Raw genomic sequence first — 21,420 nt, forward strand, 5'->3', positions numbered from 1 at the left:
GTGAGACATTGTTAATTGCACCTTGAGGAAATCTAGGAAGAAATGGACTGAAGGTTGTCTTTTATAACCGAAACTCTAATGTGTGAGGCAAAATGGTTACATAGACAATGGAAATTTACATTCTAAGTAGTAAATTCAGTCATTTGTTACCCACTCTGCTATGGATCACATAGTGAACGTTTTTTAAATCCACTCCAAATTAATATCACACCAACTTTTTGGGTTGCTAAGTCGTAAAAACTATCTTCAAATTATCTTCCATGTAAAAAATGATCATCAATCTTCAGACTGACGATTCCTCCAAGCCATTAAGTAAATATTAGTAAGAAATTTCCATCATCAAACATCAGTTACCTCTAGACCTTACTTACTTAGCACTTAGTTCCTCCTACGCCGGGCGGCGCATCGGGCAGCTAGTGATCTCCATCGATGTCGGTCAGCAGCGACTGCTTCAGCTTCTAGACCTAATGTTCTGAAAACATTAAAGGCAATCAATTCATCAAGCCATGGTTATTAATTTTAATAAGCTAGATATAATCATAGACATTATAATATATTTTTTTCTTAAGTAAGTTAAGTTTATTTCCCAATAACAAACAGTGAGCAAAGTGTCATGACAGAGAAGGAATTTCAACAATATGGCAACCAAAAAGCTGTTACTACTAAATTAAATCCACCCATGTTATTCTGCGTATCCAATTCAGGGTTGCAGAATGGGGCTGGAGCCTAATCCTGCTGTCTTACAGTGTACACCCTGGACAGTGTGTGGCAGGACTAACACAGAGTAATTACTTATAATTCATCTATAAAATATTTTTAAATGAATCAGTCATAAACAAATGACTGTCAGTTTGTAGATGTTGCTCCAACTTTATTTACATGCTGTGTAAATAACTATATTCACATATGAAGCTTCTCTTCAACTAAAATAAATGTAAGACCACAGGTAACTACATGATAGCATGATAGAGTGAGAGTTGTTAATATATATTAATATGCTATAATACAGGTCTATATGCATTAGAGATAATAAAGAGTGAAGATTAACTTTCAGCCTAATTAAATAATAAGTTGAACTTTATTTGTTGAAACAAAATTCCATCCATTATCACGCCCAGTGATTCAAGGGACTAGTTTACCGTGCCTGTGATGGCTGGATGTGTTTTAGGGCGTGCTTGTTGACGAGCCTCAGCCCATTGGGCCCAGCTCTATGAGCCCAAACGGGCATGTTGGCTGTGGAGGGTCTTATTAATTTAAATAAATTGCTGAGTTGCACTCAGAAGGTATTGTTGAGGCAGTGGTGCTTTTATGATGACCTGCAATTAAAGTAATTTGTTCGTATTTAATGTGGAGGTGAATTTAACATTCATTTTCAAATGAAAACATAAACACTCAGTTTGGATTTGCAGCCTTATTGGCAAATCTTGTGTTATATCACATCTAATATACAGTGCATTATACAGTGCATAAGATGTTAGCTATCCTGCTGCTTATATGTAAATACAAACCCAATTCCAAAAAAGCCTCGAATGACATGTAAAATGTAAATAAAAACAAAATTAAGTGATTTTCAAATCTCATAACTCCGAATTTTATTCACAATAGAACACATAAACCGCACCAAATGTTTAAACTGATATACTTTTTTGATTTCATGGAAAACATTGGCATGTTTTGAATTAGATGGAAGCAACAAATCTCAAAAAAGTTGGGATGGTGGCAGGAGGTGGCAGGAAAAAAATGCTGGAAAACTAAGTGGAGAAACTGAAGAAACATTTTGCAACTATTTACGTTAAGTGGGAACACATGTAAGCAATCACAAGTAATACCAGTAATATCTGTTTTTTAAAATTGGACATCTCAAAAACGAGCATCACAAAGAGGCAGAATTTCTAAGAAGTCAAGATGGTCAGAGGATAACAAGTCTGCAAAAAACTGAATGTATAGATTTTTAGAGAATTTCTGAATAATGTCCCTCAATATAAAAGGGACAAGACTAAAAATCAATATTAGATGTTCATGTTCTTCAGGCAGTCAGGCATCAGTGCATTAAGAACAAGCATGGAAATCACAGCATGGGGCTCAGTAACACTTCCTCCAATCAAGGTCATTGAATGCAGTTCATCTTGCCATCTATCAAGCAAAGAAGAAGCCATGGGTGACCATGATCCTGCAATCCTGGCATTTTCTCCAGATCAAGTGACATTCAAATGTACTGAGGCACAATGGAAAAGTGTTCTGTGGTCAGACAAATCAAAATTTAAATTATTTTTTGGAAAACATGGACACATCCTCCAGACTAAAGAGGAAAGGAACCATCTGGCTTTTTATTAGTGCTCACTTAAAAAGCCCCCCACCCCCACCCTCAATTCTGGAATCCAGGTCCTGAATTGGCCTGCAGACAGTTCAGACTTTTCATCGATTAAAAACATTTAGTGCATCATGATAGTATGAATAAAATAAAAATATGATGAAGAAGACTCATGACTACTAGTCCTATATGAGACCAGAATGGGACAACATTCCTCTCCTTTTAGTTCCCAGATGTTTACAGTCTGCTGTTAACAGAAGCGCATGTTTACCACAGCTACACAGTAGTAAACATAGCCTTGCCCCAACTTTTTTGAGACATGTTACTACCAAATTCAAAATGAGTTCATGTCTTTCTTAGAATGGTACATTTTCTCAGCTTAGAAATTTAATACTTTTTCTATTGTGATACGATTCTGTTGTGAATAACATTTGAGGTTCACAAATTATTGTATGTTGTTTTTTATTTAGATTTTACACAGCAAACCAACATTTTGGAATTCAGGTTATATTTTGCACATATCATCCATCCATCCATCCATCCATCCATCCATCGGGGCTATAGGTTGAAGGAGGCCACAAGCTGGAGGGTCTTCTTTTCTTTTTTTAATACTGAATCTTCTTCTTTATCATATTTTTTTCAGCATGGATCGATTCAGTGTGAGTTAGCTGAGATAACATTGAGTTAAGTGCTGCTTGCATGTATATTGTGAAGGAAAAGAAAACAACTAGCTTTGGCCTTCACTGCTTTCTCTCACCTTGTATGAAATCACCCCATGTGCGATCCTCTCTGCAGAGTGCAGCAATCACGCCTTGCCTTGCTCACCACTCTTCAAACACAAGAGCACTTGAAAAGCTGATTTCCTGCTCCTCAGAGGGAACAGGTTTCTTTTGTCAACCGAGGAGCCAGGTCAACACAATAATTGCTGGCAAATTGTGCCTGAAAATATACAACGCTCATTTGATTTACATGTCATTTTCATGACTCGCCGCTCCAATTCTCCTTAACAGCTTGCAATGTTACATTAGGGCCTTATCAATTGTTTATAAGGGCAATCAATTTCTTTTCCTGGATGCGCTGTATCAAGTGTCTGGGGTTGTTTGTATGAGAGAAAAAGAATATACACTGCAACCACACACTCGCCCATACATATTAATGCATGTTATGTGAGGGGTCAAGCTGTTCCCCCTGCTTAATGGGATTATAGACATTAACAAACTCTTTACTAAATGAGAGAGGACCTTTTTCTTTCTCTTTGTCTCTCATCCCCGCTCTATACCATTTCACTCTGTCCTCTTTCTCTCTCTCTCTGATCCCTAATCAGCAAGTAGGCCTAGAAGTGCCTTGGGGCTGAATACGAACGAGCGCAGCTGCCTGGTGCGGATTACTACTACCACACACAGGCTTACCCTCAATGTATAAATTCACACACGCATGCCCGTGTAGTGAAAACAGTGTTCATATGTCATTCGCATATGCCAGCACTTGCTGACATATGTGTTTTTCAAGCATATGTCATACTGTGAAAGTATCTCACACATGCACGGGAAAGATACACACAGAAACTATTTTGATCACATACCGATAACGTCCAGTGGCAGACACATGCTTGGACACACCCACAGGTTTTAGTGTATCACAGGAACATGTCCATTCATAGCTTATATAGTAGTGTTAGAGGGCAGGTGCTGCAGCCATATGTTGCCATTAATCAGCAAGTGACATTTTGAATCAGCCTTATTTAAGAAAGAAAGATAAAAAGAAAGAAAGAAAGGGAACAAATTAGTTAAATGTCAGCAATATGTAAATGGATCATATTTAAGTGTTCAATTTACTCTGTTGTGGAAAACATGGTCGTTGTGTCTTTCTCCAGTTGATTTTGAAGTTTCCGCTTCAGTTCCAGACTGGCAGGTTAAACCTGTGCAGGGTAGTAAATCTGTGGCTTAATGTTCCTGTAGAACAAGCTTTTGATTTGCCTCTGAGCATGGCGTTAATGCCATTTCACTGTGCTATAGCTGCTCAGTCTTTAACGCATGAGATCTCCCAGGTCATAAATTAAAATATTGCAAACATCAAGCTATACTAACCTAAAAATCCTCACAATACAGAATCTTCAGTATTTACCTCTACAGAAGTTGACCTGAGTTTGTAAATTAGACCTCTGGGTGAGTTTACTTTCTGTGCTGCGTCATGGATGAAGGAGTGTTGTGGAAGTATCACACCTCCATCTAGTGGGAAAAAGAGGTAAGGCTAGCGAATACATGCACGAAGGGGTCGAAAAGGCACGTTTGGGTTGTGATATAAAATTGATGGTCTCAAAATCTTTTAAAAGGTTGAATGCTCAATCAGTTTCTTGTCCTAAATGCCAGGAGAGGCAGGTGGGCATGAATTAAAGAAACTTACTCTAGGGTATGTCTGCACATCATCCTGCCCACCAAAATATTTATGGGCAGCATTAAAATGTATTTTTTCCTTACACAAGTGAGTCATTTTTAAATTGCATCTGTATTTGTGTTGATTAGCTCAATCAAACTGAACTGGCTTCCAAACCAGCTCATTTTTACATTTAAATACAGTTATAAAATGTGCACATCTTGGAAAATATAAAGAATACTTTGTGAGTTTCTGACTGTAACTTGGACAGTGAACGGCATCTAGTGACAAAAATAACCTGAATGGTTATTGAAATGGCAATAAATGGATTGATTTACTGCGTGAGCTGTATGCCAAGGTGACCCGGGGAACTCTGGGTATACATGCAATCTTCGTTTTCTCTGTGTGATCTCTTTTTGACTGATATTGGGGGAAGAGTTCAGCTGGAAGAAATCATTTAACAAAGCAAGGCAGGAAGAAGGCCACCACCTCTGTGTCTGCGTTCAGTTCATCCTCGTTCATCATCTGCCCGAGCTCTTTCTCAGTCTTCATTTCTGCTTGGCCCTGAGCTTGTGGTGTCACGTCAATCACACCCGAGGGAACGCACCAAGGTAGATTTGTTTTGGCTTTAATGAAAGATGCTCTTAAGATGCAAAGTTCAAGGCGAGAACTGGAGGTGGTGTGGGCTGCATAAAAAGACTCGTGACCTTGATGAGTGGTTGTACTAAGATGGTGATGTCAGACTTGGGAAGGACCTAGGAGTGGGACACAATCTGTTATTTTTTGCCATTCATAATGACCTTTGTCATCTCTATGCTTCATGTCAAGTTGCTGAAGTGTTCTTGTGCAGTGAGATTAAATTTATCTCATCTCCCAGTCCTTACCAGAGGCCTCTTTGGCTGATGCTTTCTAATGACTCTGCTGGAGCAGAATTGGAAGACTTTTCAACAGCAATCAGTTCAGCGTCACTGAATTTATCACACATGATGTGATTTTATTATATGTAGTTTCCCCGTATGTCAATATCATATCATCAAAATGGCGAAGACCATTAGAATTAGGTTTCACGCACACTTAAGCATCTGAGACCTGTGCTAAAATTATTCTAAACGAATACCAGGCAGGCTACTAATCCAATCTAGTAAGAAAAAAAAAAAAATATATATATATATATATATACAAACCAATAAAAGGAAGCTCTCTTTTATTTGATCTAGCGCAGGCTTGTTATTCTGAAAACAGTTCGGTAGTAGATAGTAGACACTATCTATGTGTGCAGAAGGCTGAGCCAATCGTAGAGAGGGAGGCTCACCAGCAAAGGGCACACTAATGGGCTCACTGACAAACCAGCAGATATTCTTAATTAAAGATTAAGAAATCTCACAGCCTGACCCACATTTTTTGAGCGTATGCACGTCTGAATACGTGTGTGGCAGCGCTGCAAGATCCTATTTTGCCTGTCCTCAGAACGTGTCCATTATTGATGGCATCATTAAAATATGTACAAGGACAAAATAGGTGGTGCAGCGAAGGTTTTTGTGTGATAATATTGTGTTAGTGTGTGTGTGTTCGCATACATTAGATAGAAGGATTCGAGAGAACTTGAAGCAAATTTAAATTAAATACTTTTCCTGTTCTTTATGAACACATTCGTAACTTTTAATATTCTCACGAGCAACCAGATCAGCAGCAGTTCAGTGCGCCCTCAACTTTAACTGAATATGAACCCAGGTTTTATCCTTGAATGTTAATCACTGTAAAACTTTGCATATAAGTGTGTAGGTGTTTGTGTGTTTTGTTGTGTCAGCTAAGTGCAGTGTGATCTAACAGCAGCTGACAGGCAGGTTTGAGGCCTCTCTCTAGGGTCCTCAGTGTGTGTTTGTGTGTCTCTGTGTGTATGTGTCCTGCTCTAGTGGTGTGTGCTAATTGGAAGCTCAGCGGGACAGGCAGCAGGTCCTCCGTATCGCCCATGTGCACACGTAGAATCATACTCAGTCTCTTTCTCTCTCTCACTCTCTCTGTTTCACACACTAACACACACACACAGAGAGAGAGAGAGAGAGAGAGAGAGAGAGAGAGAGAGAGAGAGAGAGAGAGAGAGAAATCAACAGCAGTCTGGTCTGTTAGCCTTTCTACATTTAACATGAGTCCAGTCTGCAGCCTCTTCACTTATTCATTCCTCTCCACCTCCTCCTCAGCCACTTCTCGCCTGCTTTAACCTGAAACGACAGCTGCACTGTGGCCAGTGGAGACCTGCCTGGCTCCCCTGTCTCACTGGACATCAGAAAGAAATACCACCAGGTAGCTTAGAAGAGAAGAGAAGAGAAGAGAAGACAAGAGAAGAGAAGAGAAGAGAAGAGAAGAGAAGAGAAGTGAAGAGAAGAGAAGAGAAGAGAAGAGAAGAGAAGAGAAGAGAGGAGTGTGAGGGATCAATAGTGTACACGAGAAAAGGGTGATGTGCGTGAAAGGGGAGGTCGATGGTTTGCCCACTGGTGTGTGAATGTGTTATTTACCTGGACAGGCTGGGGACCAAAAAATGAGACATTCACCTTCTCCTGAGAAATCCCCCAACACAGTCTTACATGTAGACATGCATGAGCACATTTATTAATGCACACACAAACACAAGCAGAGGCACATGCGTACATTCTTATACATGCACAGACTTTAGAGAAAACTAAAAAACAAACACAAAGCAGACTGGAGAAGACCTGAAAAAGGGGGACATCAAATGTGAGGACCAGCGCAAGTCATGTCATGTTTATGAACACTTTTTACTGCTTTGTTTGATGAACAGAAATAATGAATCAAAATATTTTAGTAATAGGGAATGTTTCTCTTTACTTGACCTCTGTCAACAGATGTTTCAGAGCAGAGCTCAGCCTCCCTAAGGCGCAAGGATACTTCACTGTCACTGTTTTCACTGAAAAATGTACATTTTAAAATATTTATTTGTATTTCTAAAAATCCCCAAATAGCTTTAAATGTCCAAATTCTCTCTGTGTGTTCATGTGCGGTGTATGTGTGTTGCATGGTTTGGATGTCAGTTTCTTTACAGCATCTCTGACAGCCAGCATATGATCCTGAGACAGCATGACAGCTGTCTTCATGCCCCTCTTAACATACACACGCTCATCTGCCCACCCACCCGCACTGAAACACATAGAAACACACACGTGCACAACACAGCAAATGACAGATTTGCCACCTTGTGACAGACCTGCTACATCTACCTGCAACCGTCAGGCCCAAGGATAGAGAGGTGATTGGTTGAGGATAATATGGAGGTTGTGTTTAGTGTGACTCGAGGCTAGACAGGAGACAAATACAGGGATGGACAAGACACCAAAGGGCTGGTGGATAGATGGATGGATGCCAGGGGTCAAGAGAAAATCTAAGTGAAGCTAGAAGATGCAGGAAATTAGAAAAGTGGAAGGAAAACACGAGTAATGAGGGAATGAGAAAAAAACAGTTTTACAGATAAATTATGTAAAGTTTTTTGCCAAATTGGCTATTTATGCTGAGGCTGGAGGGAGCGGACTATAAACTGAGCTGAAGCACAAACTGCAACAAAGCAAAAAGCTACATAGGGATAGATTTTACTATATAGTAAAATGCCACATCATCATCGACTTCAAAGCAAACTCATTTGTACAAGGTTACCCCAGGCCAGTTTTCTTAGAGGCAGTTCTAACCCCTAACCCTAGGGGAACAAAGACCCTTAAACTAAAAAGTGCCAAGGACATGCGGTGTGGGGGAGATCAAGGGTGGTGGCATTGTAGTATGCATCGCTGAGGTGCCTCCATTTGAGTACAATTGTAGGCACCATCCTCCTCACTGCACCCTAATCTGATGAGACAAGCCTGACATTCCACACCATACAGCAGAGACGTCTCTGGCTTTCATACATATGTGCTCAGACAAACATATGGAGAAGACGCAGAGGTTAAGGAAACAACAAGAGTGACAGATTGTTAGGGTTAAAGCTGCAAGCAAACATTACCTATTAGTTTGCTTTTCTTGTTGATCTTTCCATCTTTTCCTGCTCACCAATTCCATGTCACGGCTGAGAGAACCCGCGTCTCCACTGTCGATGACAGACGTGTTGTTGGAATCAGCGTTGCGTTATTCATTTACATGCTTCTTTCTTTGCATTTTGCTGTTCTTCTGCTGTTCACGCAGTCCTCCAGCATAGGCACAGCAATCTGTGAAAGACAAAAACTTGATATGTCACATGACAGCGATGAGAAAGTAAAGTCACACAAAGGCTCAAGCAAAGTAAAATATCCAGACTTTGTCATTGTGTTGTAAAGCTATGATGAATATGAAAAGTTGCTTTTATACAGTTATTTTTTAACTTGAGATGCAGAGGTTACTGATTTAATACTTCTACCTTCACAAAGCCTATAAGCATGTGCTTCACACAGAGAACCTTGTGCTGTGCTTGAGGGCGGTCTCACCGTCGGCCTTTTCCCAAAGCAGAGGTGATGTGTCCACTAATGTCAACATCGCAGCCAGGGTCAGAGCACTGTCAAAGACCCTAACGCACAACCTTTTCCAGCTAACACTAACCCAGTACGAGTGCGTGATAATGTGCGTGCCCAAAATGCCAAGTGCTCCCCTGTCCCTTCTCAATATTTCATCTGTTGTCTTGCTTTACCTTGCTTTAGGTAATGGCCCAGTCACATAACCCATTTTTCATATGTTTGCCTGTATTTGTGTATTATACCTTTTAGTGATAGAGGATTTTTGTCTGGTCTGTACTTTACTCTTATTTGCTATTCAAAGTGATAGATTTATAACATGAGCATGCAAAAATGTGGCTTTTGCACACGACAGTGTCTCAGTTGAACTCATTCCAGTTTTACATTAATGATAACTTTGTTAGTTACAAAGAACTAGATTTGCCATCAAATGGGGGTTTTAAGTCAATCAAAAGGAGCTCAGTATGTAAGATGTGGCATAAATAGTGGAATATCATTATTATCCATGGTTATAATTTACATTTTGTGTCCAAATCGCCACAATTCTCATTGTCTTTTAGATAAAATGCTAAAAAGGATAAAAATAAAGGTGTAGGAATTTGTCAAAATGATGTGCTGGGTATAAATTCCCATTTGAATTTGAATAAGACATTTTTGTCTTTAGTTGCGTTTTTTTTTTTTTTTCCATTATTCAGCAAACTTTATAACTGTGCTTAAATAGCAACTATAAAAGCAGCTTTCCGTGCTGCTTATATATATTCCTTTTATCTCAATACACCAACTTTTCTGGTTATTTCTTGGTCTCAATTAAAGAAATGTATTCAAAAGTCAAAGCTATGCTATATATAAAGTATATGACACAAACATAATATGCCATGTACTACATATTTCCTGAGCATGATCTGTCAAGATAGAACAGGGACACTGTAAATCAGTTACAACACACATGAGACGCTGCACTGAAGGCATGTAGGTGTTGGAGCGTGAAGAGCTTTCCCTGCTAATGCAGATATAATGATGTGACTATGACTATATCAACGTCAGCGTGTGAGAGTCTGTGTATGTTGCCTCTTCTCGGGGACAGTTGTGCTGCTGATCTGCAAGACAATTCTTTGTGACTCACACCACATGAAAAAGAAAGTTAAAGATAGATAGAGGTAACAAGGGATAGACAGAGGTTGATGAACAAGAGAAGACAACATCTATGTGTTGTTTTGATTGTGATGAGAGGCAAGTGAAGAAGACAGTGAGTTGGCCTACATTCATGTGGCTTAATGTGTGAGGGGAAAACAGAGAGACAGCTCCGTGTCCATCTAATTATTCATCCAAGGAAGGCAGCGGATGTTATGTTGCTAGGTGTGTTTGTGTGTGGGTGCATATGCTGGGGACAGTGAGTATTATGAATAATGTGATTCCCAACCAAACTTAGTAAGATGGGGAGAATATTTATAGATAACCAAAATAAAACAAAAACAAAACATAGTAGTGTTTTGTTTATTTGTTTACATTTAAATAAAAAAGCATGGACAAATGGTTGTAATGAAAATAAATATCATGGGAATTAAAATGAATAGATGCATGCTTGAAAAATCGAGGATACTCTTTGTGCTTTAAATTATTATTGTTGTTAAATAACAAAAAAATCAATTAAAATGATCACATTTTCAACATGAGAGTTTCATGGATGGTCAGTGAAGGGGTGCTTCAGTTCACTTTTCAGGCTTTTCAAATACACTAGACACAAAAGGCTGAGAACTGGTGATCTAGACCACTTGTGCAAGTGAGTGTGTGTGTCTATATCAGACAATGTCACACACTTTTTTTCCCCAAGGTGACATACTAGATAACATTTTCACTTTTGGACTCTAAAAGTAGTATTAATCTCCATCAAACGTCCCAAAAGACATTCACGTGCACAAACACACACAGACACGGCCCATATCACAACAGTTGTCTCTGGCATTTCAGTGATTTAGAGCATCATCCCTGGTTGCCACCAGCGTGAAGCTGTGATCTTCACATATATGACACCTCAGCTCAACAAGGTGCACACACACACACACTGAAAGGATGTCTCTGCTCTGTCTCTCCTGCCGTCACATTCTCACTTCCTGATTTAGACAGACAGAGACCAATCCTTTGGGACACAGAAACACTTCTCTTTCGCTCCCTCCCTCCTTCCACGAATCTTTCCCCTTTTCTTGATCTGCTGCTCCCTCTCGTGGGGATGAGGGAAGGCAGGGCTGGAGGTTAGAGAGATGGATGTGGGTGATACACCGATACACAGTCAGTCTCCTGCGGGAATGGTGTGATAGAGAAGAAGAGAGAGGGACAAGGGCAAGTAGAGGGGAAAAAAAGTAGGAAGCTTATTTCTCATGGCTTAAGAAGACAGAGAGGAAACAGAAACACAGGAAAGTGATATCTTGTTTTAGTTTCATGTGTTATTTGTACTGTGTTCCAGATATATATTAAATATATATACAGATACAGATATACTGCTTAAACTGGATGAGTTACTATGATCTGTACTAACCCATTAAAAGGAAAATATTCCCAGTAATTCAGACTTTTTTAAAATTCTGGGATCTCCTTTAACATCTGAAATAAAGTTCTGTCCCTGTGCAACTTGAGCTTGTAATGACTAACCACTGCTTGTTAAGGGCTTTGAATGTCCACTTGTTTTTGTCATGTCTATCTCTCCTCTAAAGAGGACAGGCATGTCTCAAGCGCTTTTCCCTAAGGCTTTTTACTTGTTACACAACCTGCTGTTGTGAAAAATCTACAGGCAAGTCTGAAAACCCTCCCAGCACTTCTTCTTTCTTGTGTGCCATATCTATAAAAACATCCCTCAAATTTAACCCAGAGTAAAGTGCAGTGTAGAGATGAGTAAATACAGTACGTTATATTGCATTTTTTTCTTTCCTTTTTTATTTACTGTGATTTTGAAGATAAAAAATGTTTCCTCAGTTCAAGTTTGGAATTTTTTTCATGACATTCCCCACATGCAATACTACCATACGTTATTTAATTATAATAATTATAAGTTTTTCTTTCAGCTTTTGTATCAGATTCTTACCAATAAATCAAATCTGTTATCTTGTTGGTCTGTCAACTAAAAATACAGTGGCTATCCTAATAGCACTCTTTTTAACTAACACACACCGATGTATGCATCAGGAGCAATCTGGGGTTCAATATCTTGCCCAGAGGCACATTGGCAGTGGACTGGAGGGATTGGAGACTGAGACGTAGCCATTCATGATACAATAAACCACAAATAAAGATTTGAGTGTCGGTTTGACTGGGGTGCATTTTGATAAATGTAGCTTTCTGCCTTCACATGGTTTGGGTGTGTTTTGTATACATCTGTTTGTGTGCAAAATAAGGATATGCTTAAAGAAAATAAATAAACATTAAATGTATTTCTCGCATTTCTATTATCTTCTATTTATTTTGTTACCTTAAAAACTTTGAAATGAAATTAATTAAATGCATTTTGATTTTTGCCTTTAAACCTTGTTGTGATGATAAAGGCTTCCAGAAACATCTATAAATGCATATAAAGGCAAACAGCATAATAATGTGAAGGACAGAGTTTGGATTATTGAAGAGCTTCTAGCTCATCATCCATCCATTCAGCTAGCCCTCAATTTTGTTCTACTTATCCAGTTCAGGATCACACAGGGGGATGGAGCTTATGCCAGCTGACATTGAATGAGAGGGACACCTTGGACCTGTTGTCTTTCCACAGATGGACAGACACCTTTGGCCATTTTAGAATCACCAATTAACCTCATGTGCATATCTTTGTATTGCTGGAGCCACTCAGACAGAGAACCCACAGAGGGGTACAGAAAGGCCACAAACTGGATTCAAAGCCAGAACCTTGCTATGAGGGCTCAATACTAATTGCTACACCAGCATGCTGCCCTGTAGCTTAACAGGACAAACAAAATGAAAACTTTTAAAACTTACAAACATCAATAGTGGGTTGAGGGGCATTGCTGTTTCTGCAGCAATGAAATGAATTCATAGAAATTTCAGCAATTTCAGATCTATACCTTTTAGACAGTAACAAAAATACATTTTTAAACACACAGAAACAGATCTAGAGTGGAAGATTGTAAAAAAATGATGCTGAAAAAAGAGAGACAACCAGTGAATGACTGACTGAGTAACCACCAGAAAAAGTATAAACTCTGAAGCCTGCAAAATTACAGTACATAAAATCGCTGGTGTAAACAAAGGGGATAGTACATGAAATTACTGGTGTAGGCTACCGTGATACACTGTACCCTTTATTTCCTGTGTGCTTTGAGAGGTGCAGCGACACATGGAAAGTTGACTTCTAGAGTGGTGTGAGGTTTCTTTTTGCTTCTCCATGCTTGTTTCTGCTGTCACTGCTGTCAGCAGCCGCTTTAGGTCACTGAGAAGCTACCACCCCATCTACCTGTGTTTTAGCACATCACACGCTGCACTGCACAAACACACACACACACAGAGACAAGCACATGCTCATAGATAGAGTCCACTAGCTGAGGCAGACTGAGGAGCTGCCCAGGAAACAGGGATTTGTTTATGTGGATTGAGTGACCTGGCAAAGGAAGGGAGAAAGGGAAAGGTGTGTGGGTGAACATTGATGCCTTTTTGTGATGAAGTAAAAGTGATATGTAAATAATAGATCCCAGAGATGAATTATTGAAGGAGTACATTGATGCTCTCATGGTGTGGAAGCAGGAGCTCATTCATGAAAAAAGGTTTGTGGAGGAAAGATGAAAGGGTGAGGGGGGAAACAGGGTGTTGCTATGTCAGCTTTCAGTTCCAACACAGCGACATACACTGATGCACGCACGCACGCACACACACACACACACGCACACACACACACACACACACACACACACACACACACACACACACACAGACTTTCAAACCACATTCATACAATCATAGTTGTACAAGTTTCTCAATGACGATGGGAACAACTCAAAAACAGAAGGAATGGTGCCCATTGTTATTACAGTCCAACATACAACTTTAAAAACATGTTAGCATTTCTTAAACGATCCATAAAATTTATATCGGTTCAGCATGTTTTTAATATCTTTGTAACTGGGTATTGACTGATATACTGTTATTGTATCTATGTTGATTCTCTTTATTAATTTTGTTTCATTGTGTTCTCCAAAAACTTAATGTGCTGCTGTAATCCCAGTTTAGACACTTCTGCAAAAGATATTTTTTATATTATTTAATGTTTTACAAGGAGTCATTCTCATTCTTCTCTCTTACTATTTAATACCCCCAGTGATATTTTTGCTATTTTATATTAGGTCAAAAATAATTTCATCATGTTCCTGAGAATATTGTTCCACGCATTACACTTAATGGGATTTAAAGAGGAAGTAAAAGTGTGAGAATCTTTGTCAGTCAGAATGAAACACTGGCTTCTGGCTCCTCAAATGGAAGCCGGATATTTAACAGAGGCAGGACCCTCCACCCTTAATACACTCACCATTACACAGCCTTGCTTTTGGGTGTTCTATAACGCCAGATCCTGTTGAGCTGACAGGTGACAGAACAGTCCACATCAACATACGTCTACTCTCTTTTGCTCCAAACACACACACACACACACACACACACACACACACACACACACACACACACACACACACACACACAAAAATCCTGTTGTCTGCCACCAGCTGATAGGTGACAGGGAGCAGGCTCTGCCTTTTGGGCATGTCCAGCCCTGGAATGTCTGAAGCTGTCTACTGTACAGCAGCAGGGTGTGTGTGTGTGTGTGTGTGTGTGTGTGTGTGTGTGTGTGTGTGTGTGTGTGTGTGTACATCTATCTTTATGAGGACAATTCAGAGTTTCCTGCAGTCTGTAGTCCATGGTATAAGAGTACAGATAGATACCATGGACTGTATTTACAGTTGTCTTTGACTCAAGATGACTCTGGCCACCTCATTTCAGCAATAAGTTAACATTATATTGCCCCAATGTCAGGCATGTTGTGGTATTTAGTCCATATTTGACCCACATAATATTAGCTAGTGCCATGGGATGCTGATCTACTTAATTCAAAGTCCTTTCTCCTCTTATAATGCTTCTGTTATAATATACTTTCTCCTGCGTTCAATTTAAATCAGTATAGAAAATCTTCCACCTTGTTGGCACATAGATGGCACATGTGTAATGAATAATGGGGGTATTTTAGGTAGTATTATTATCATTTGAGAATTATAAGATTGTATCTATGCCAGGAGCCATTAGTCTAGGCAATACACAACATTTCGCTGGGAAGTCCTGTGGTTATGACCCTAACCATAGAACCATCATAAACACTATTTATGTCTTTTCTATATCTGTGCTAATAAATGGAAAATAAAGTTGTTGTTTTTTTTAAAGGAGTCTCAGAAAGAAAATGGGCCTGGTCTGAAAGCCTCCCTAACATGGATAAGAATCTGCATTACTTCTTGTCATCAGTGTAGTAGTCAGTGAGTAAGTCATGGAGCTTTTGTGTTGGGGTACTACACATGTCACAGGGAATAAGACAGAAGCAAAAGCGAGATAAGAGGAGGCAGCTGCCTACCTAGAACTGCTGGCACGGCAGCCAGGGGCGGGGCCAAGACAGCATGGCACACGTCGTCTCCAGACACCCTTTCTTCTCCCTGCTTCGCCAGAGGCTTTGACAGGCGGCACGAGAGCCCCTTGGCCCAGTGAGGGGTGGACAGCCATCTGACAACTCCCCACCTGCATGACCTTTACCATGCTTGACCCCCCTACAGGAGACAATCACCTCATAGCAAACAGCCCTACGGGAGATGTAGACACACAGTGCAGTCAGGAAGACACACACAACAAACTCAGACATGCATGCCACACACACAAAAAGTCAGGCTTAAAAAGGAGACATCCTATTAAAATATTAGGACATTTAATTTCCAATGTTTAATGGGAGGCAATTATTTAAATTTTTAATTCACTTGTCATTTTTAACTGACTCATTCATTAGCTCACATCCGCATCTATGCAAATCAATTTACAAATCATTTAAAATGCAGTGAATGTGAATGTGTGTGTGAATGGGTGGATGACTGGTTGTGTAAAGCGCTTTGGGGTCCTTAGGGACTAGTAAAGCGTTATACAAATACAGGCCATTTACAATCATGATTACACAAAAAAAATAGCCTTTTTTGAAATGGGGCTAATAGCAGAAAAAGAATAATAGCAGGAGCAGGAACCATATCCTGCTATAATTTGGTCAGATGGGGGTCAGATGGGGGTTTCTATGTGAATGCATCCACAGTCCAAAGACATGCATGTTAGGTTAACTGGTGATTCTAAATTGGCTGTATATGAATGTATGTGGTTCTCTCTGCATTAGCCCTAGATAGACTGGAAACCTGTCCAAGCGAAGCGCTAAAAGAAGGCCCTATAGGGTTATGCTGGCGCTCATCAAGCATTTCGTTTATTTGCTGTCTTCTTTTATGGAAGTCTGTGAAAATTGATATCACTGAATTTACAACCAATTTTCAAGTGCTTTTGCTTGGTTTTTATTTTGGGATAAAATCTTTTGATTCACCTTTAGCCTCTCTGACGGACTGGAAATGCCCCTGAAGCTACCCAGGGTGTCCTGCACCTAGTTAGGAAAATTCAGTTAGTCTCAGATATGACATCAGTCTCCTTAAGTCGGTTTAAATTGTAAAGTAAAGACACTATAAGAGTAAAACCCCAACAATCAGACTTGCTGTGAGCCAGCACATGGCAACAGTGGGACGGACAAACATACTTTTAACAAGAAGAAACAGAAGGAAACCTTGCACAGTCCAGGCTCAGGTAGCCATGTGCCAGGAGCGTATTGGCGTGGTGGAAAGAGAAGATAAAATCTAATGATACATGGTGGTGTATGAACACATGTGGAGCAGGAAGATCAGAGTCGAGAAGAAATTCTCATTGCATCACACAAAGTCCCATTGCAGGAAAACCTATTCCAGCATAAGTAAGAGATGGTTCAGGGTCACCTGACCGAGCCCTAACTATAAGCATTTTCAAAAAGTAAAGTGTTAAGCCTAATCTTATAGGCAGAGTGGGTGTCTGTCACCAGAATCCAAAATCAGAGCTGGTTCCATGGGAAAATAAGACTCTGCCTCCCATTCTGCGTTCAGAAGCTCTAGGAACCGGAAGCCATCAGCCCCAGAGCGAAATGTTGTAGTAGGATTATATGATACTATGATGTCTTTAAAGTATGATGAATACTATTTTTTCAAGATGTTGTATGGATAAGAATTTTTGAATTAATTTGCATCACTACATCTTTTGTTTCAGTAAATGTGAACATTTTTGCTTTTTAAAAAATTACTTTAATACATGATTTTCTTCTAAAACTGGATTGATTACCCAGTTTTTCCTCCCTGTAATCCTATTAATGTAGATTTACTGATAAAAACAATCCAGTAATTATGCAAATTATTATTATGCAATATCACAAAAACTGCAGTCTTACGTCAGCGCAGCGCTGAACACTGCGTAGCTCTACGTCATCAAAAGGCGTCGTGGCAGCGTGAGAGGGAAAACAAATGCCAGTGCGAATTGCTGTGAAGTAAGTAGAGCATTTATCATTAAAAAAGAAACGGCTATAAGGTTATGAAAGCATTCTGGCGATGCTTAAAGTATTTTTAAAGCTGATAAATGATGGACGCTGCGCAAAATATGCACTTTCCGTTCGTAGCACTTTTACAAGTGTCGTTAATCGAAACTAACGTGCCTTTTCCATATCTGTAGGTTACTGCTCCTGCACCATAACGCTCTCTCCTGATTTGTTCCAAAACCGCGTGTCGGTTCAGTTCTAATGAATCCAGTAATTAGACGGGGACTGCCTCCGTCCGTGAGGAGTCTTCTCACAGACATCGGTCCAAAGGAGGAGTGGACGGATGAGGAGTCTGAAACGGTGACCAGAGATGGCATTCTGCTTCCGCACAGAGGAGCTACGTCTGGAAATGAGCTTCTCACACCTGCCAGGAGCCATGATAATGCTCCAGAGGATGGTGGTGTCTCTGGAAGAAGTGGACTTTGCATGTTGTGTAAAAGTAAACCTCCTTGCTACACCTGTCCCAGGTGTAACCTGCAGTACTGTGGCTTGGAGTGCTACAAGAGCCCTGATCACTCTGCATGCTCTGAAGAGTTTTACAAGGAGTCTGTTCTACAGGAGCTGAAGGAAATGGGGACAACTGAGACTGAAGGGAGAAAGAAAATGCAGGAGATTCTTGTGGGACTCAAACAAAAGGCAGAAATGACACAAGGGGGGATGGAGAGTTTGTTAAAAGAGGCGGGTGTTGTGTCAGATGACACAGATGATAGGGAAGGAGAGGCAGCTGAGAAAGTGCAGGCTGTGGAGCTCCTGGCCAGGTTAGCAGAGCTTCAGCAGTCTGGAGAAGAGAATGCAACAGAGATTGAGGATATTTTGGGAAAACTTGAAGAGATTGGAGGAGGTGCGCTGATTCCTGGAGACACTGATGAGGATGCTGAAAGTGCACAAGGAGAGCTGGACTTGGCTGATCAGCTCTCAGGGCTGGAGATTGACAAACTTTCAGAAGAGGAGCTGTGGGAACTTCTCAACAACAAAGAGAAAGAGAGTTTTGTGAGTCTCATGAAGGATGGAGCTCTTGGTGGCCTGGTTCCCCTTTGGAAGCCATGGTGGGAGGAACATGAGGAGGGAGGCAGAGCACTGGTGGAAGTGCTTGAGGAAGAAGTAAGCAGACAGGAAAGAGAAACTGTGACAACTATGGAAAAGCAGGACATTGATAATGGAGTGAAAACCTCACAAGGTGTTCAGAAACGAATCAAATCAAAGCCAAAAAGCTTGAAAGGAGGAACAGGGAAGGAAACGAGTAAAGGAAGTTCAGCAGTACCCCCAATTTCTTCAAAAATTCCAAAGCTGAGTTCCTTATGTCCAAATCCTTCTCCTCTGGTTTGCTATGGTTTAGTGAATGCACTTTTTGGCTATGCTTTTACCCTGTGCCTGTTTAACGGTGACACCGATTCACTGATGTTTGAGTTCTGTGACATGATTCTTGCTCTGTCTGAGGCACTGAACTCAAGCAAGGTGTTCACCTCTCTCCAAGAGGCCTTAGGCTGTGGAGAAGCTCTCATTTTAGATGGAGGCTACCTTGACAAGGAGGACCTTCTTGCCCCTGCCAGGGCCGTGGAGGCCGTGGCTCACATCATGACTGGCAGAGACGGAAAGGATGCTGCTGGATACTCCCTGGCAGCCTTGAGTCAACTTCGTTCTGTGCTCTCCCGGGCCAAAATGGCCCTGTCTAAAGATGGAGAGGAAGTGGAAAAGAGACGGAAGTACTTCCTGGCAAGCAAGAAGTGTGAATTCTTTCAAGCCTGGGTGCTGGACAATGTACATCAGATTCATAGACTGGCAGTTAAGCTGTGGAGCGAACACAGAAAAAGAGAGAGTGCAAGGAACAGCATGCAGAAAGCCAAGACTGAAGTTGAGAATTTACAGAAAGGGAAGAGAAAAGATAGCGATAAGCTGATTGAAGAACTAAGTTAAAGAAGATTTGGTTTAACGTGTTGATGCAAAAGTTCATGTTGTAATAAAATGCATCATATTCTCTCATATAGTCAAATTCCTACTGGCAATAAAAGCTGATATTTTCCACTAATTTCTTTGGTTATCTTTCTTGTATTAATTTGTTTTAATGAGGAGAAAAGTAATTTAAAATCTGTTTAAATTTCCTGTATAAGCCATAAGAATTTATATTAGTCAAATTGGAAATAGAAGAGTTTTCAATACATACGTAGATGGATACTTTATTCATCTCCAGGGGCAAAGTCAGAAATTCCAGCAGTAACACATTAAGTGTTACTATTTTGTAACAGTTATTAGGTGATATACAAATAAGATATAATTTGATATGTAACAAAAGGATCAAGTTTCCACCTTAAATTTGAAACTACAATTTCTGAAAAAATTACTTTAAAAGGACCTTTGGAGACACAGGTCATTTAATACATTTAGAATGATTTTTTGTCAGTTAATTATAGATCATACCTCTCGCCCTATTGCAGCTGGGATACACTTTTAGAAGCGAAAGAGAATAGATGGATAGAATTACAGACAATTTCATAGTAGCTTTGGGAGAACTGTTATAGTACTTGAAAACCTTACTATTGAATTAATAAGTGATGAGGTGAAACTGTACATGTGTGTATTTGTTTTCCCAAAGGACAGTGGTGATAGAGTTCAAAAGAACTGACATAAGACTGCAAGGGAGCTTGAGCTGTTATGCAGTGAGTGTGGGAAACACATCCAAATCCCACACATACAAGTTTTCTTAGTATTGTTCTGAATGCACAGATTAGTTCGCAATACGTTTTGTTATCTAAGTGTTAATTTATTATTTAGGTTTTCATGGTTATAAATGAATCCAAACAGTTCTAGAGTTTTCATTATGGCTGTTATGTTTTCATATCTTACGTCAAATAGGAAATTATATAGTGCAGGAGTCTCAAACATAAGGCCACGGGGGCAGAATTGGCCGGGCTAAGACTCCAATCCGGCCCAAAAGAGCTTTGGAAAATGTTAGAGGGCATAAATTTTCGACATCTTTCCTTTATCAGCTTTTTCTACTGATAAAGCTCCCCCCCCCCCCCCCCCCCCAGGGCCATTCATACTATAACAAAGTAATTAAGTAATAGTTAAATGACAGAGAACGTCCCGTTATTTTAGTTCTATAAAGTGCATCCAAAGTGAAGAAAAGTCGGAAACTTTCTTCAAACTAACAGAAATTTTCTGTTGTATAATTACAGGATAGTCAGGGCAATGACCAACCAGACATTTTTCTCTTAATTTTAATTTCCTAAAGCTTAAGCCATTTAATCTACAACAGCTGCATTTTCTTAATCACACTTAATGTCTGAGACATACATTTTAATTTTTTTTTAATATTAAGAAAGCTGAGGTATTAAATGTGTAGTTAAACTTTACACCGACATTACGAGAAATTTCACCCACTTAAGATGTAGTTTGTAGTCTGACATCCCTCGTACAGTGCGAAAATAGATTTTTTAAATTCTCCATAAACGAGTATGATAAAAACCATAAAATAAAACACTGACCTGAACCATACTGTCAAGGCAAAGAATATAAACAATATGTAAAGGTTAGAGATGCTATTATACATGTATTTTCCAGCCTTTAGCCATGTCCCAAAGAACGTTTCTTTTCAC

At 39.9% G+C, this 21,420-nt stretch overlaps 1 protein-coding gene and 1 long non-coding RNA gene across 2 annotated transcripts; one reads left to right on the forward strand and one right to left on the reverse strand.

Moving 5' to 3' along the window:
* Window positions 1-10,707: 10,707 nt before the first annotated feature.
* Window positions 10,708-21,394, reverse strand: LOC146560863 (uncharacterized). Its single transcript, XR_014894806.1, has 4 exons — window positions 21,310-21,394; window positions 16,763-16,819; window positions 15,770-15,992; window positions 10,708-11,463 (listed from the first exon to the last, which is right to left on the reverse strand). It is a non-coding gene; the product is annotated as an uncharacterized LOC146560863 (long non-coding RNA).
* Window positions 17,716-19,849, forward strand: znhit2 (zinc finger, HIT-type containing 2). The gene is made up of 2 exons (XM_085296402.1): window positions 17,716-17,779; window positions 17,962-19,849. The coding sequence occupies exon 2, from the start codon at window positions 18,029-18,031 to the stop codon at window positions 19,739-19,741; it is 1,713 nt and encodes a 570-aa protein (XP_085152528.1). The 5' UTR covers window positions 17,716-17,779; window positions 17,962-18,028; the 3' UTR covers window positions 19,742-19,849.
* Window positions 21,395-21,420: the final 26 nt, after the last annotated feature.

This window comes from Mchenga conophoros, linkage group LG13, assembly GCF_057382185.1.
Source record: "Mchenga conophoros isolate Kocher_MC1m ecotype Shallow Benthic linkage group LG13, M_conophoros_male_GT1.1, whole genome shotgun sequence".
NCBI lineage: Eukaryota > Metazoa > Chordata > Actinopteri > Cichliformes > Cichlidae > Mchenga > Mchenga conophoros.